Raw genomic sequence first — 13843 nt, forward strand, 5'->3', positions numbered from 1 at the left:
CATAAAGTCAACGAAAGGGCCCTGTTCAAAACGAACACCACATCTCGGGCCTTCCCAGAACGACGCCGACCAGATCGAAAGCTCCTCGCCGACGATGGCTTCTGCACATGAGGACTCGTCGTCTATCGTTGCACCTATAAGAGCGACGCTGACTGGGCAGAGTTCCTACGCGCCTAAATTTCTGCGTCAGGGACACACTGGAGTACTATAACGGGCTCGACTTGCTTGAGTCATATGCTCCAACTGTCCTGCAGGATAAAGCATTTGATGGGACAACGACGTCAGTTATCCGCGATCATTTCAGGGAGTGGGTTACTACGGCCTCGGAGCGCGAACAGGGGCGCGAAAGGCAAAACTGCCCTGGTATCAACTCTACATTATGGTTGATAAGCAGGCTTTGCAGTCTGTTCTTAATGTCCCGGCGCCTAATCCGGATGATTATATGCAGACGCATTCTAATGGCATTCAATATGTGATTTTGGTAAACCGCAGGTGGCCGGAGTATTTGGCGGAGTACGAGGATGAAGAGCTGGCTGCGATACCTTACGAATTTGATAACGATAAGCCGTTGGAGGGATGTAAACGGCACGATGTAGGTTGGATGAAGGTTGCTTATGGCTATGCGCAGATTCAGGCTACGCTTGATGTGCATACTGTGGATCATTGGCGGATCCAGTATCGTCAGCCTCCGGAGATTGGGTTTCAGTTTTGATGGCGGTCTTGTCTATTACTTCGTGCATATCTTTCACGTTTACGGTAATTTTGAAGGCTCTTATCTGTTTTTCAGGAGCCAGCAAGAATCAATATCGTTTCTTGACCCTTTAATCACTACCAGCACGTGACCAATCCGGCCCTCAATCTGCATCAGCAGGATACCTTCTCTCGGAGTTTGGGATGGCATGGTCATCTACCTATGGCATGGCCATTTTTCTGGAACGCCTCATAGCCACAAAATATTGTTCCAAAACCGTTTGAGTCCTAGAAACATGGCTATGCTAAGCCACCATCTGGTGATTCTGGCTCGGATGTAAGTAACGCTGAGCTTATTCCCGGCACTAGTGTGCCCTAATCTTGATGACATCGTTATTCCCGATCTATGCTTTACTCCGTAAGGTATCTAGGTACAATACTTCTAGACCTATATAAATCAGTATGCTTTTCATACATACGGTCCTATAGTTGATATAACAATCCTGACAACGAACTTGATATCAAACAACATCTCAAATCAGACCAACAATGAACTTCGGAAAACGATCCATCCCCTTCAACCCGGAGGCGAACATCCCCTCGCTCGAGGGGAAAGCCATCCTCGTAACAGGCGGCAACATCGGGCTAGGAGAACAAAGCGTCCTGCAATACGCAAAGCAAAGTCCAAACATCATCTGGCTTGCCGCGCGAAGCCGTGATAAAGCCAAAGCCGCCATCGACGAAATCAAGGCGCAGCTCCCTGAAAATGCCAAAGCCAACATCAAGTTTCTAGAGCTCGACCTCGCATCATTAGATTCCATCAAGACAGCAGCGAAAAGAGTTCTATCCGAATCTGATCGTCTCGATATTCTGCTCCTCAATGCGGGCATTATGGCTGTACCACCAGGCCTCACAAAAGACGGCTACGAGCTGCAATTCGGAACGAATTACCTCGGCCATATCCTACTCGCAAAACTCCTCCTCCCCCTTCTGCAAAAGACCGCAACGTTACCGAACGCCGACGTCCGCCTCATAAACATGACTTCCCGCGCGCATAATCTCGCTCCCAAAGAGGGCATAAAATACGATACCCTCCGCACAACAGCCGAAAATCTAGGCCCCTACGGGCGGTACGGGCAAAGCAAACTCGCGCAAATCCTCTGGACGCGCGAAGCAGCAAGTCACTACCCCAACATCACCATCAATGCAATCCACCCCGGGCTGGTACGCACGAATCTCATGGGCAATGCGACGGGTTCAGCGTGGTGGGCGAAGATTCTTGGCAAGATCGCGAATTATGTTTTTACGTCTGTTGAGCAGGGTGTGAGGAATCAGCTTTGGGCTTCTGTTTCTACGGAGATCAGGACGGGGTGGTACTATGAGCCTGTGGGGGTTAGTGGGCGTGAGACTGAATTGGCGAGGGATGAGGCGTTGGCGAGGGGGTTGTGGGAGTGGACGGAGGAGGAACTTAGGGGGCATTGTACTGTTTAGATTTCTTTGGTTCGTTATGATTGTACGACTATCACGTTATGTTTTTCTGTCTTTGGGTTCCTCTTCCTTTCCATGTTGATATAATAAACTCAGGTCGACCACAGCACAATTTCGCATCCATCTCGTTGTTGCGGTGCAGCTCTAGTTTTCAACTGCTCAGTGCTCACAGTCACGGGCAGGGTATCGCACCTTCCTAAACTTATACTTCCATCGTGTGTACGAGAAACGGCAGGTACGACGGAGCTCAGTCGCCCCTTCCTCGCCGGAGACACTTCGTGATAAGGCAGGTTCGATGGACTCTGGAGCCGAGGCGTTCCTTCCTTCCTCGTCAACACAAACCCACTAGGAAGGTGCACTGGATGTCCCGTCGGCCGCTCCTTCCTGGGTCTATACCATGTACAACATACGGCAGGTACGATCGGGCCCAATCGCCCTTTCCATTTCACATCAGGCACCCGTCGCGCCTTCCTAATCTGCAGCAGTTCGAGATAAGGCAAGTGCGATCCAGCTCCAGTTGGGCCGTCCCTTCCTTTCTTCTTCCTGAATATCCCAAACCCTCTTTAGGGAGGTGCAATGGAGCCCCAGCCCGGCCGCCGGTCGCTCTGCTCCGGGGTCGGCCTGAGTGTTCCGGTCGGTTTGAACAGCGGGAGGTTCAGCTCGAGAGCCACCGACGACCGAACCCCTGTTAGCGAACCCCAGCACTTACGTACCTGCAAACAGGGTCCTACCAATCCAAGCAATGATCATAGCTTGAACCGTGGACCCCTTAATATCGAGCACTTGGGGTTGTCAGGAACGCGCGCGTAGAGCTGGGGAACGGGCGAATCATGAACTAGCCCTAATATATTTGTGACGGTCCGCCCCATGCTGAGACTGGCGTTTAGCCGATCGCTAACAATAAATGTCCCAGGCTTCAGTCTCAAAAAAAAAAGTATAAAATGATGGTTCCTCTTGACCTTGAGCACGTGTATCCTCAGTTTGCTTTTCTTTTTTTTTAGATTCTTTTCAATTTCATCGCGATGAAGATTTTTGGGCCTCTCTTGGCCGCTGGGGTCGCTCATGCCTATACTGTCACTACGGTCGATCAGTTTATGCTGAAGAACATCGACCCGCTTGTTCTGCCTGGCCAATACACAAGCCATATGCACAGCTTCTTTGGCTCTGATGCTGTAAATGCCACTACCTCGACTTCTGCTGAGCTGCGACAGGGCTGCTCCACGGCGCGAAACCCGAATGACTTCTCCGTTTACTGTACGATCACACTCTTATCCATCATTCAATAACAACCTTCCATACTAACTAAACCAGGGGTCCCGACCCTCTATCTAGTCGACGCCACCGCAACCCCAAACAAAACACACACCCCCATAACCCCCATGCGCTTCAGCGCCTACTACGAGCTCCTAAACGAAGCCGAGATCCCGCTCCCAGAAAACTTCCACATGGTCATCGGGAACGCCTCAGCAACCTCATCAGCAGGCCTAACAGAAGACAACGGGATAAGCTGGGCCTGCGAAGGCGACGACTCAGGCGATAAAGAGAGAGCAGCCTTCCCTGAAACGACCTGCTCAACACACCTCCAATTCCTCCTCTTCTTCCCCGATTGCGCGAACCCAGATACGTTTGAAACGGCTTACTCCAAGAACCCGGATTGGTTTGACGGGTATGAAGAGAATCGGTGCCCGGCTGGGATGTATCGGATCCCCAGGCTACGGTTCTCAATCCGGTATGATCTTAGAGAGATTTTGCCGAATGGGTGGGACGGGAGACCGCCGCTGGAACTTGCTTGCGGGAATGAGTATTGTGCCCATGGGGACTTTATTAATGGGTGGTTGACGCAGGCGGCGGAGGATATGTTGAATGATCCGAGTAAAAGGGAGTACTATGCTGTTACGGGGCCGTTGGGGACTGGTGATGCGGGGAGTGTTTGTGGGAGGGAGGCGAGGGATGCTGATCCGGGGCATGGGACGGGGGATTATGTGGAGAGTTTGAGGATGATGAATAGGACTGATATTGATGCCACGACGAAGCACAAAAGGCATTACCATGCTGGTCATCGTCGATGGTAGGGGTTAAGATTTGCCATTGAACTAAAATAGACGCGGGTGCTTATAGCATGTTATCATGCATTGATTTTCGGTGAATATCAGTCCGGTTTCAGGCCCGTTCCCGAAATAAATATATCCGAATTACCGGGATCAAGTCTCGCCCTCTCTCCTCAAGACTACGATTATCTCAATTGATCATTGAATCAAATGATTTAAATAGCTAAGCTGGAATATACTTTTTGTTATTCGAAATCGGAGTTGGAGTATGCTAGCACTTTCCCCACAGCCCTCATTACGCCATCAGTGCTTAGACCACAGTTAGAGCAGTTTCATAGCACAATAAAACAAACAATACCGAAGAAAATCCACACCGCAAGCCACCCCACACGTTCCTCATGATCCGCTGACACTATCGTGGGGGTCCAAGCTCTGACCCTATCTTACTCTGCAGGTGAGTTCCCAAACCGGCTCCGGTAAAGCCAGTCACGTGGTCTTGGACCAGGACTTCCTCCGCGGGGCTTTCCGCTTTTAAGATGCAGATTGTCCCGGTTTCCTCCCTCACAATGCTGCCCCGTCTCACCCCTGCTCGCTTGCCCCTCCGCCAGTTCCAGGGTCCTATTTTCCGTCCTCAATTCATTGCCTCGCGCTTTTGCAGCAACCACTCGCACCCAACCTCCAACAACAAGCCCAAAATGCCCGACGCTTCCGACCCCCAGGCCGTGACTCGCTACCTCGAGCAGTCGCACGAGAAGATCTTCGAGAGCAATCGCGCTTGGGTCCAGGCGAAGAAGGACTCTGATCCTGCTTTCTTCGATAAGCTTGCTGCTGGGCAGTCGCCTGAGTACCTGTACGACTTCTACATACCCCCTCGTCCTTCCTCACATTGACTAACCGGTGATGGATGGGCAATAGGTACATCGGCTGCGCCGACTCCCGCGTCCCCGCCAACGAAATCATGGGCCTCGATGCCGGCGAAGTCTTCGTGCACCGAAACATCGCAAACGTCGTGCCCACAATCGACCTGTCTTCAATGTCCGTGATTAACTACGCCGTCCGCCACCTGAAAGTAAAACACATCGTCGTGTGCGGGCACTACAACTGCGGTGGTGTACAGGCCGCATTGTCTCCTACAGACCTAGGCATCTTGAACCCGTGGCTGCGCAACATCCGCGACGTCTACCGTCTGCACGAGAAGGAGCTCGATGCGATCGAGGACAAGCATGAGCGGTTTAACAGGCTCGTTGAGTTGAATGTTGTGGAGAGTTGTCGGAGTGTTATTAAGACGGCGGTTGTGCAACAGAGTTATGAGGCGAATCAGTTCCCGATTGTGCATGGTTGGGTGTTTAATTTGAAGGATGGGTTGCTCAAGGATCTCAAGATTGATTTCCCGGGGATGTTGGCGGATATTCAGAAGATTTATAACCTTACGCAGGGTGCTGCTTAAGCCTGTTCGCAATTAATAGGGGATGGTTTAGATCTGTGGTGTTTGGGTTACGGTATGGAGTAGAGGATGGGATGGGCAGTGTTGATATTTCGCATAGTTAATAGTTAAAATTTACCAGTTTCTACGTTCTTCATTCTTCTCATGGAAACGTTATCGCCAGGTTCCCCTCCCGACCAAACTCAATGACTCAATCCCAACACCCCGCCATTAAGTCCGCGGAAAGAACAACGCCATTGAAAGCGCAATTCTAAAACTCCGCGCCGTCTCGGCACGATAACAACCAAACCTTACTATTGGATAAAGACCGAGTAAGCGCCGGGAAACTACCGGATGATCCTGCAGAAGAGAACAGAAGCAACTGGCGTCATTGGTAGCCTTCCAGCGAGGAATGACAGCTCCCAACGAGTGTGGGGCGGGCGTCATAGAGCCGGACGTCTATCCCACCAATGAAACATGGATATACCGCTTTGGGACGAGGTTATTTCGCCGGGGATCCACAGACGGCAGCATTGGATGGGGCCGGTTCGTCGTATGATATCTTGATTATACATTGATGATTCAATCTTGCCAGTACTAGAGAGTTACTTTGCTATATCTTATCTGAAAAAACTTCCTAAGCGCTCGCGCGAAGCTGTTCCGGCGTCGCGCTGGCCCGTCTCCTTGGAACTCGATGCTCGAAATATTGAGAAAAGAAGAGGGATTGCCGCGGTCTGGCCGTCTTCTTGGAGCAGGTCCCTCATCCAAGAGGTAGTGACTGGAGCTTGTGGCCTGATCATAGATTCTTTTGAGTTCGGAATGGACTTGTGCGGCCGAAGCGCGTTCCTCGGGCTCAATGACAATCATCTTCGTCATGATCAGGCCCAGAATGCCGCGTAGTGCGTTTGTGCAGCGCGAGCTTCGTTCCAAGCGGTTAACCCACGAGATGACGGCTGGCCTGATGTTTTGGTAGTCGGACGTGTGAAAGTCAGCAGTGCGCCATTCAGGATCCTCGCCGCTGGTATCGAGTCGCTCATCAGAAAATTCCACAATAGCATTGCTTCGTAGGACAAGGAAAGTTATGAACTCCAGGTACAAACACCCTAAGCTCCATATGTCCCATTTACGAGAAACGAGACCTGTTTGCCTGTAAGGGGGGGAGTATATAGGGGGCGCTATGACCGAGGCCGGGTCAATACTGTCTCGCTCATCCCGGCCTTTATGATCTGACAGCTGGAGACCGGCTATCTTGAGCAGATTGCTGTCTCGAAACCAGAGGATGTTATCGGCTCTTATATCACCGTGCCGGCCATAGCGGGCTAACCCCAGAATCGAGCTATGGAATTCGTGAAAGAGGGCCAATGCATCTGCAATTCCTGCCATCTGGTCAATGGACCATTTGAGCAATACACCGCTGAGCTCAGGGGTAGAGTTCATCACAATATAGCTGAGATCGCTTTTCTCGTAAGTGAAGAGCAGGTCAATAAGATTGGGATGGACATATGAACTCAAATCCCGAAGAATGCGCATCTCGCGATTGACACTGGTCGCCCGAGGAAGGCCTTTGAGAACAACTGCGAGTGCCTAGGATGTACAGAAGTTGGTCAGTACTGAAATTTTCCCACGGTGGATGTGGCCTTGAATAATTACATTTCCCCTTCTAGTATCATACCCGAACTCGTAATGATGTTGATGGATATGTGCCCGCCTGACTTCAGTATAGTCCTCTGTGTTGGGCGGCCTGTAATTCGATTCGAAATCCTGGTCGACGAAGGGTAGAACCTGCTCTTCATCCAAGACATAATGCCTTCGTCTTTGAAACACAGGACTTAATACTCGATACTGCTTGCTTGTAAACATCTTGATTGCCTGATCATCCCACTGCTTAACGGTCCGGATCGATTTGCCCTGCTTAGTGAAAAGTTCCAGGCCCCCTCAAACTTGAATTTCGAGTGGCTAGTGGTACTGATGCGACGACGCCTTTCCCTGCTTTGTTTACGCTAAATGCACCTACGGCTTCGCGACAACCGACTGATCTCTGGCGAGAGTTGCAGTTAGAAAACTGGCAGCCTACGGAGACGACCCAAAGTAGAGTTGCGCAGATAGACGCCCCTCAGTCACCACAGAAGTGGAAGCTCTCGTTCCGAAAGAAAGACAGCAATCCACCTCTTGCTCCCAAAAAGGTCGCATTCTTGGTGAACGACAAGAACATTGAGCGAACCACCAAGTATTCGGAGATACAGGATCTCTGCAACTTTATCATTGGCTCAAAGACGTGTATTGAGTGGCATGGTTTTATCACCGATAATCGCTCGAGAAAACATCGGCTTCGTGACATCCACCAGACGCAGGTTCTATCTATTGACACCAAGGAATTGAACACAATATCTCTCAGCGAAGCGTTCCTTACTCACCAGACACCGATTCACGACGTCAGGTCAAGGCTGGAGCTGAAGCTAGCATCATCTGTTATGCAGTTACACACAACAGAATGGCTGTACGGTACCTGGGGTGCTGATAAAATCTTCTTCCTGCTATCACGGGATGGTATCCCTAAGCTCAATGATCCCCTCGTCCAACAGGTCTTCGGAACAAATCCACAGATGTCCTGCAGTAACAAAGCAAATCATATTCGCCTCGGTGCATCAATACCTTGTCTTTTCTCGCTGGGAGTAGTCCTGATTGAACTCTGGCATTGGAAACCTTTCGCAGAGCTAAAGACCGATCAAGAAAAAGCAATGATGAGTGCACCAGTAAGTGCAAATTGATACTTGCCAAGAGAAAAACGCTAATCAAAGATATCTAGGTACCTGAAATATCCGACATCATGGCAGCCGACCGTCTAGTAAAGGCCATGGACGACGCAGGACCGAGCTACACTGCTTCTGTTCAACGATGTATTTTTGGAGTCGACGCTGCCTGCACGTCCCTTGAAGAGGATAGATTCCGTGATGAGGTCGAGGAAAATATTATATTTCCGCTTGCTGAGCATTTATGGTTTTTCTGTGGAAAGGAGACGGTTGAGGAATGTCATCGAATATTTTTGTACGAGCCGCCCGATCATGAAAGGTAGTCTCACATTGGGTAAAGCTTTTAACATCGTATCTAACTCAACGGCCCAGACCAGCTAATACAGAGGCATACCGCGTCGCATCAGACGATCGTACCTTCTTTGGTACGTGATCATGACCGGCCGGGGGTAACAATTATAACAGCAGGAAGGAGCGCCCGACAAGACGCACCTTCCCTATTAGGCACCATTTGATCTTCACGCAACAGGCAGGTGCGACCGACGAGCTGATGCGCATTTACCTTCATTAAAAAGCCCGGTGACTTGACCTACTTGTATCCCGCCACTTCTCTGTTCAGAGGTCTCACAAGGTACCCGTAGTTCCACCATGTCGGAAATCCCCACATTGCGGATCGTCCCGCTGTTTCCGTCGCAGGAGCCTCAACCCGCTCTATTCTTATTTTGATCTTCATTTGTTGATCTTGATACTATGTCCGATGCGTAAGTAATTGATCCGGAACATCTTCTATTTCTCCCGTTATGAAATGAGTTTATATGATACTGGGTTAGACTTGCTATCGCGTAGCAGGGACTGGGAATTTCAGTTGAGGCAAGGGCATAGAATGGTGTATTGCTCCTGGCGGACTGAACGAAATGACATGGTTAAACTGACATAAGGAAACCCCAAGGCGGACCAGAAAGTCCAAGTTTTGTTTCTGCTTACCCTGGAAAGAACTCGTATACGTAGGCCGGGAGTAGATGAAGGAGGACAAGAGTATTATCTGGGTTACGTGATTGGAAGACGTTGAAGAGGTGCAGACTTTGACGATGAGATAGAGACTTTGCCTCGTCTGATAGACTTGAAACGACTCGGGAAGAGTGCAAAGCGGCAAAAAGCATCGTTGGAAAGATCATGGAAGTCTGCCAAGATGAACGGGAAGCTGAGTTGGCCTGATATGATCAGGATCAAGAGTAACTACCAATGGTGATGCGAATAAAAAGAAAGAGTGATATATAATTCAAACTATTAATAGCTATCCTAACGAGTCGCAGGATACTCTCTCAACCAGTCTGCAATATCGTGATACCCTCTATCCAAAGCATCATAAGACAAGTTCACGCAGATACTTTTCAGATCCATATTTCTAGGGCATGCTGAAAGTAGCATCAACAATATGCGTTTTAAACCCAACCCTGATGCCATTCTTGTTGCCTTCATCCAAGCTCCGAATGCCGGCTCGATGGAAACATTGCCGGAAGACATAAGAATCCTTTCTATGACATCAATTTCCCTTAACTGGACAGCAGCCTCCAATGGGCTGGAAATGTAATATCCGAGACATCGGACATTTGGGTCTGCACCACGGTCGAGCATCAAATATGCAATTTTGAAGATTTTGCTGAGGATTGCTTCCTGGAGCGGAGTTCCAATGTTGCGTCCCGCCGGTATGTCAAAGGCTGCGCCGCTGTCTAAAAGAAACATCGCGACACGCGCGTCTGGTGAATACCCTGGGAGCCGGGCTGTGAGGGATCTTTGCAGCAGAGTTGATTTAGACCTGGTTTCTCGGGAATTGATGTCTACCCCGGCTTTGAGAAACAGTTTTATGATTTTGATTGTTGTATCACTTCTTTTATGAAATTGCAGATTGTTCCAGGCTTCCAGCAATTTCCTTTGTCGTAGGCTCTCGCCTATGTTGGCCATCTTGTCAATAAGCAGTTCAAACACTCGATGGTCTCCGCATGGTGGGCCAACAGCAGCCCTCAGAGCTGCAATCACATAAAAGGATCCTTTCACTTTGAGATTATCTTCAATAATTGGCGCAATGCTTTCGTACTCGCTTTCCTGATCGATCTGTAAAGACAACGCGGATTTTGATCCCGGGCCACCCGCAGAGACGGCGTCAACATCAGCTCCTTTTCCCATGAGTAGTTCCATCATCCTCATATCCCTGTTGACCAATGACCACCTCAGTGCTGTTGGTCTTTCCTGCCTACCGATGCTATTTGCAGGGCACTCCGCCTTGGCTCCGCTTTCAAGTAAGCATTTTGCTCCATCGAACCATTCAAGCTGCGCGGCTACTTGCAACGGCGTATCATGGTCAAATGATGGAGGCGGGTTCACGCTAGCACCATTCTGAATGCACCAGAGTACCTCCTCGAGGCATTGTCTGCGAATGACGGCTAGAAATGCTTCCCGACCATCAGGTCTTTGCCAGAGTTCATTGATATGGAGACCGGAGTCGCACGGATTCCAGGAGGTGCTTAACGTTTCATTCCTGCTTTCTGTTGCCTGTCAGTCTGCAACTATCACTGTGACGTAGATGATAAGTCTTGGAAAACTCGTCTAAGCTTTCTGCAGTGGCTCAAAAATTCACTCACCATGAAAGAGCTCCAGCCTATCGCATATGGTCCGCACCAATGACTGAGGTTCGTATGAACTAGTGGAGTAATTCGGCCGTTCCTCGAGATAGGTATCGGGTGCCTCCACATCCCAAGGTCTTTGCCCAGAGGTAGATTCAGCTAGATCGTATCAGCCACTTGACCCGGATCTCTGTTTGGATGTGTGGTGGCTTACCAAGAACAGACCCGGGGTTCTGAGGTCCATTCGAAACCTCGGAGTCAGGAACAGGGCTAGAAGGGGGTGTAAGAATAACGACCTCGTCAAGACTTGAAGCATTCTCTGGTATGTCGATAGTGGCAATGAGAGGAACATTTCGTGCAATTTCCTTCATCACTTTTGCCCACGGTTGCACTTGCCCGTAGAGTAGAACTTGACTGTTCTTGCCTTCAAGCTGGCGCCTCCGCAGCCTGACCTCCACAAATCTCCACACATCCGAACTTGTATTTTTACCGACTTTCCAGGCCTTAAGTTTGGCGCGGTATTGATTTGGGCTGGTTAGCTATTAGCTTTGTTGACCGAAGAGTCTACGAGAGCATCTTCAGTCACCTCGCTTCGAACCCGTGCTGGTCTCTCATGACAGCCATGACTTGATCTAATGTCCATTTGCGCTCTAGATAGAGGGAGGATATCTCCTCTTTGTGTTGCTCCCATACCTCATTCCGAATTCTTGGCGCACTTTTCGGCATGATAGGCGGTTGTGAACGTTAGATTCCGATGCACATATCGAGTGTCGAAGGTCTGAATCAAAACCAGAGGGGTAATCCTACGTCCTACGAGGCTGCCATAGCGGTGAGTAACCAAGCTGCTTTGGGAGGGGGGAGAAACGCCCTGCGCCCATCACTGCCGCTGACGACTGTTGGCTGACCTGTTCGTCAGACAGGGACCAGCATGTCCACTCCGGCTAGGTTTGCAATCCTTTTTTATACGCCTGCCGTCGGTAAAGTCACGGTTTTGCTTTTTCAATGCATGTGACAGCCTGATCCACTGCCTCGAGGTAAGCAGCTCGAGCCACAGACAAAACGTACCGTCTTACTCCAGACGTGATTGGTTGACACCAGAATCTGATTTCCAAAATGTGGTTTTAAGATGGTTTCCAAAAGTACTGCCCGATGTCCCCGAGTAAGCACAAGTCTTCGTGCCACCAATCTGGACTAGGGTGTATTTCCAGATTGTGCCGCATCATTGTTTGCCAAAAGAAATGTGGTTTACCTTGCTATAAACGGGCGCCCTCCTCACTCTGAAAATAATTCTCTTTCCCTCTTCCACCCCTTCTGCATACCTCTCCTGGTACCGAATGACTTGGTCGTCCGAGACTATCATCGCGCTCATTACCCTGGCCGCTACTGGTCCTCCATCCTTGCTCTTGATATGGACGTACCTGTCGCGTCGATGGAGAGCTCCTCGTACGAAATACATGAGCGGTGAGTCTCCCTCAACTCAAACCTATGCACACCATTCATATCTGACTTAAATATCTTCTAGACCTGCAGACCAATCAATCCTCCGCCACCCCGAGACCTCGCGCGCATACCTGGTCCCATTTCGACCGTCCTGATACAACAACGGAACTACGAGGCGTCGACCGCAGAAGCTTGACTGGCATCCATGAAGTCTAAGAGAAGTCTCGGGTGCTCGGGGGTTAGACACTTTGCATCCTTGTGAGGGTGATGTGACTAGGTTAGAGACAGGAGACATAATAAGTCAAGTTGAACATTTGGAGGACCCACCTTGATCGATTTCACAGTTTTATGCCGCAATTTATCGTTAGAGTATGATAAAGTAGGAACTGCTGAGATACCATAAAAGGGCAGGTCAGGGTCACAGCCCGAGTGGACCCATTCGTACTCACATGCATACCTCTTTTACCAAGCATCTTCTCAGAACCATCCAAGTCAATCAGAGGGTCTTTAGCCTCTTCTCTAGAGTAAACAGGATGCGCAAGACCCATAACGCTAACAGCTTCAAGACCTCCTGTCCTTATTCTATCCTTTCCTTTCTCAGGCCATGTTCGTTTTGCCCACCCCCTCGACCCTGCTAACCATCCTTATAAAGATAATAAACAACTCATTACGTAATATAGGCTAAAGGGGACATACAATACTACGTTGTGAGCCTCCTGTCCTTTTTCTGTTCTTTTACTCCCCAATAAGTTTTCTTTCTGCCTACCCGCTCGACCCTGTCAGCCTTCCTCATAAAGATGACGAGCAACTCCTCACACAATATGAACTGAAGAGGACATATGTCTACCAGTTCCAATATCCGCTGTAGACCTCCTATTTTTTTGTCCCTCAACATGTCTTCTCTTTGTTCTATCCACCGCCCTCGACCTCTTGAATACCCTCATGAAGAGCAACTCTTCACACATGATAGACTAATCACACTCTGCATCACACTGAAATAACTCACCGGGTCTCTCTTTACACTCCCACCCTTGAATGCAACCTATTTCATATTCCTTTAACCTTCCCATTTCCAATTCCAGCTTCATATTCTCGGTATCTCCAAATCAGTATGCTATATCCAGCCTATCACCCTGGATGGTCTAAGCTAAACATCTGCGCTTCACGAATTGAAAGTTATTTCCGTCTTCCGACCCCCCCCCCCGGCTCCCTTCTTCCTAATAGAGACTAATTTATCCGGCGCATCGTAGCAAATGCTATTCTCAGCTCTAATGTTAAGGGACAAGTGCAAGGTACTGCTTACCCAAATATACATTCGGTATCGGGCCTTTTGTATATACAGTTTATTGAAAAATGAGACAAGGATTGATTGTTGTGGACCTA

The 13843-nt window shown here is 49.4% G+C and overlaps 6 protein-coding genes across 6 annotated transcripts; 4 read left to right on the forward strand and 2 right to left on the reverse strand.

The window, feature by feature from the left end:
- Positions 1 to 379: 379 nt before the first annotated feature.
- On the forward strand, positions 380 to 712 carry BDV14DRAFT_194856 (uncharacterized protein; the record flags this gene model as incomplete). The annotated part of the gene is made up of 1 exon (XM_073772041.1): positions 380 to 712. The coding sequence occupies one exon, from the start codon at positions 380 to 382 to the stop codon at positions 710 to 712; it is 333 nt and encodes a 110-aa protein (XP_073634041.1).
- A 527-nt stretch (positions 713 to 1239) lies between these two features.
- Positions 1240 to 2181, forward strand: BDV14DRAFT_186648 (short-chain dehydrogenase/reductase; the record flags this gene model as incomplete). The annotated part of the gene is made up of 1 exon (XM_073770849.1): positions 1240 to 2181. The coding sequence occupies one exon, from the start codon at positions 1240 to 1242 to the stop codon at positions 2179 to 2181; it is 942 nt and encodes a 313-aa protein (XP_073634042.1).
- Positions 2182 to 3200: 1019 nt separating this feature from the next.
- Positions 3201 to 4250, forward strand: BDV14DRAFT_194858 (DUF1996 domain-containing protein; the record flags this gene model as incomplete). The annotated part of the gene is made up of 2 exons (XM_073772042.1): positions 3201 to 3432; positions 3490 to 4250. The coding sequence occupies 2 exons, from the start codon at positions 3201 to 3203 to the stop codon at positions 4248 to 4250; spliced, it is 993 nt and encodes a 330-aa protein (XP_073634043.1).
- A 362-nt stretch (positions 4251 to 4612) lies between these two features.
- On the forward strand, positions 4613 to 5799 carry BDV14DRAFT_162589 (carbonic anhydrase). Its single transcript, XM_073766909.1, has 2 exons — positions 4613 to 5076; positions 5142 to 5799. The coding sequence occupies exons 1-2, from the start codon at positions 4763 to 4765 to the stop codon at positions 5671 to 5673; spliced, it is 846 nt and encodes a 281-aa protein (XP_073634044.1). The 5' UTR covers positions 4613 to 4762; the 3' UTR covers positions 5674 to 5799.
- Positions 5800 to 6246: 447 nt separating this feature from the next.
- BDV14DRAFT_194860 (kinase-like domain-containing protein) lies at positions 6247 to 7509 on the reverse strand (the record flags this gene model as incomplete). Its single annotated transcript, XM_073772043.1, has 2 exons — positions 6247 to 7233; positions 7300 to 7509. 2 exons carry the CDS (start codon positions 7507 to 7509, stop codon positions 6247 to 6249), a joined length of 1197 nt encoding a protein of 398 aa, XP_073634045.1.
- Positions 7510 to 9698: 2189 nt separating this feature from the next.
- On the reverse strand, positions 9699 to 11746 carry BDV14DRAFT_194861 (ankyrin repeat-containing domain protein; the record flags this gene model as incomplete). Its single annotated transcript, XM_073772044.1, has 4 exons — positions 9699 to 10942; positions 11039 to 11179; positions 11235 to 11551; positions 11607 to 11746. 4 exons carry the CDS (start codon positions 11744 to 11746, stop codon positions 9699 to 9701), a joined length of 1842 nt encoding a protein of 613 aa, XP_073634046.1.
- Between the last annotated feature and the right edge of the window lie 2097 nt (positions 11747 to 13843).

Source organism: Aspergillus stella-maris, assembly GCF_047715825.1.
Source record: "Aspergillus stella-maris strain CBS 113639 unplaced genomic scaffold BDV14scaffold_1, whole genome shotgun sequence".
NCBI lineage: Eukaryota > Fungi > Ascomycota > Eurotiomycetes > Eurotiales > Aspergillaceae > Aspergillus > Aspergillus stella-maris.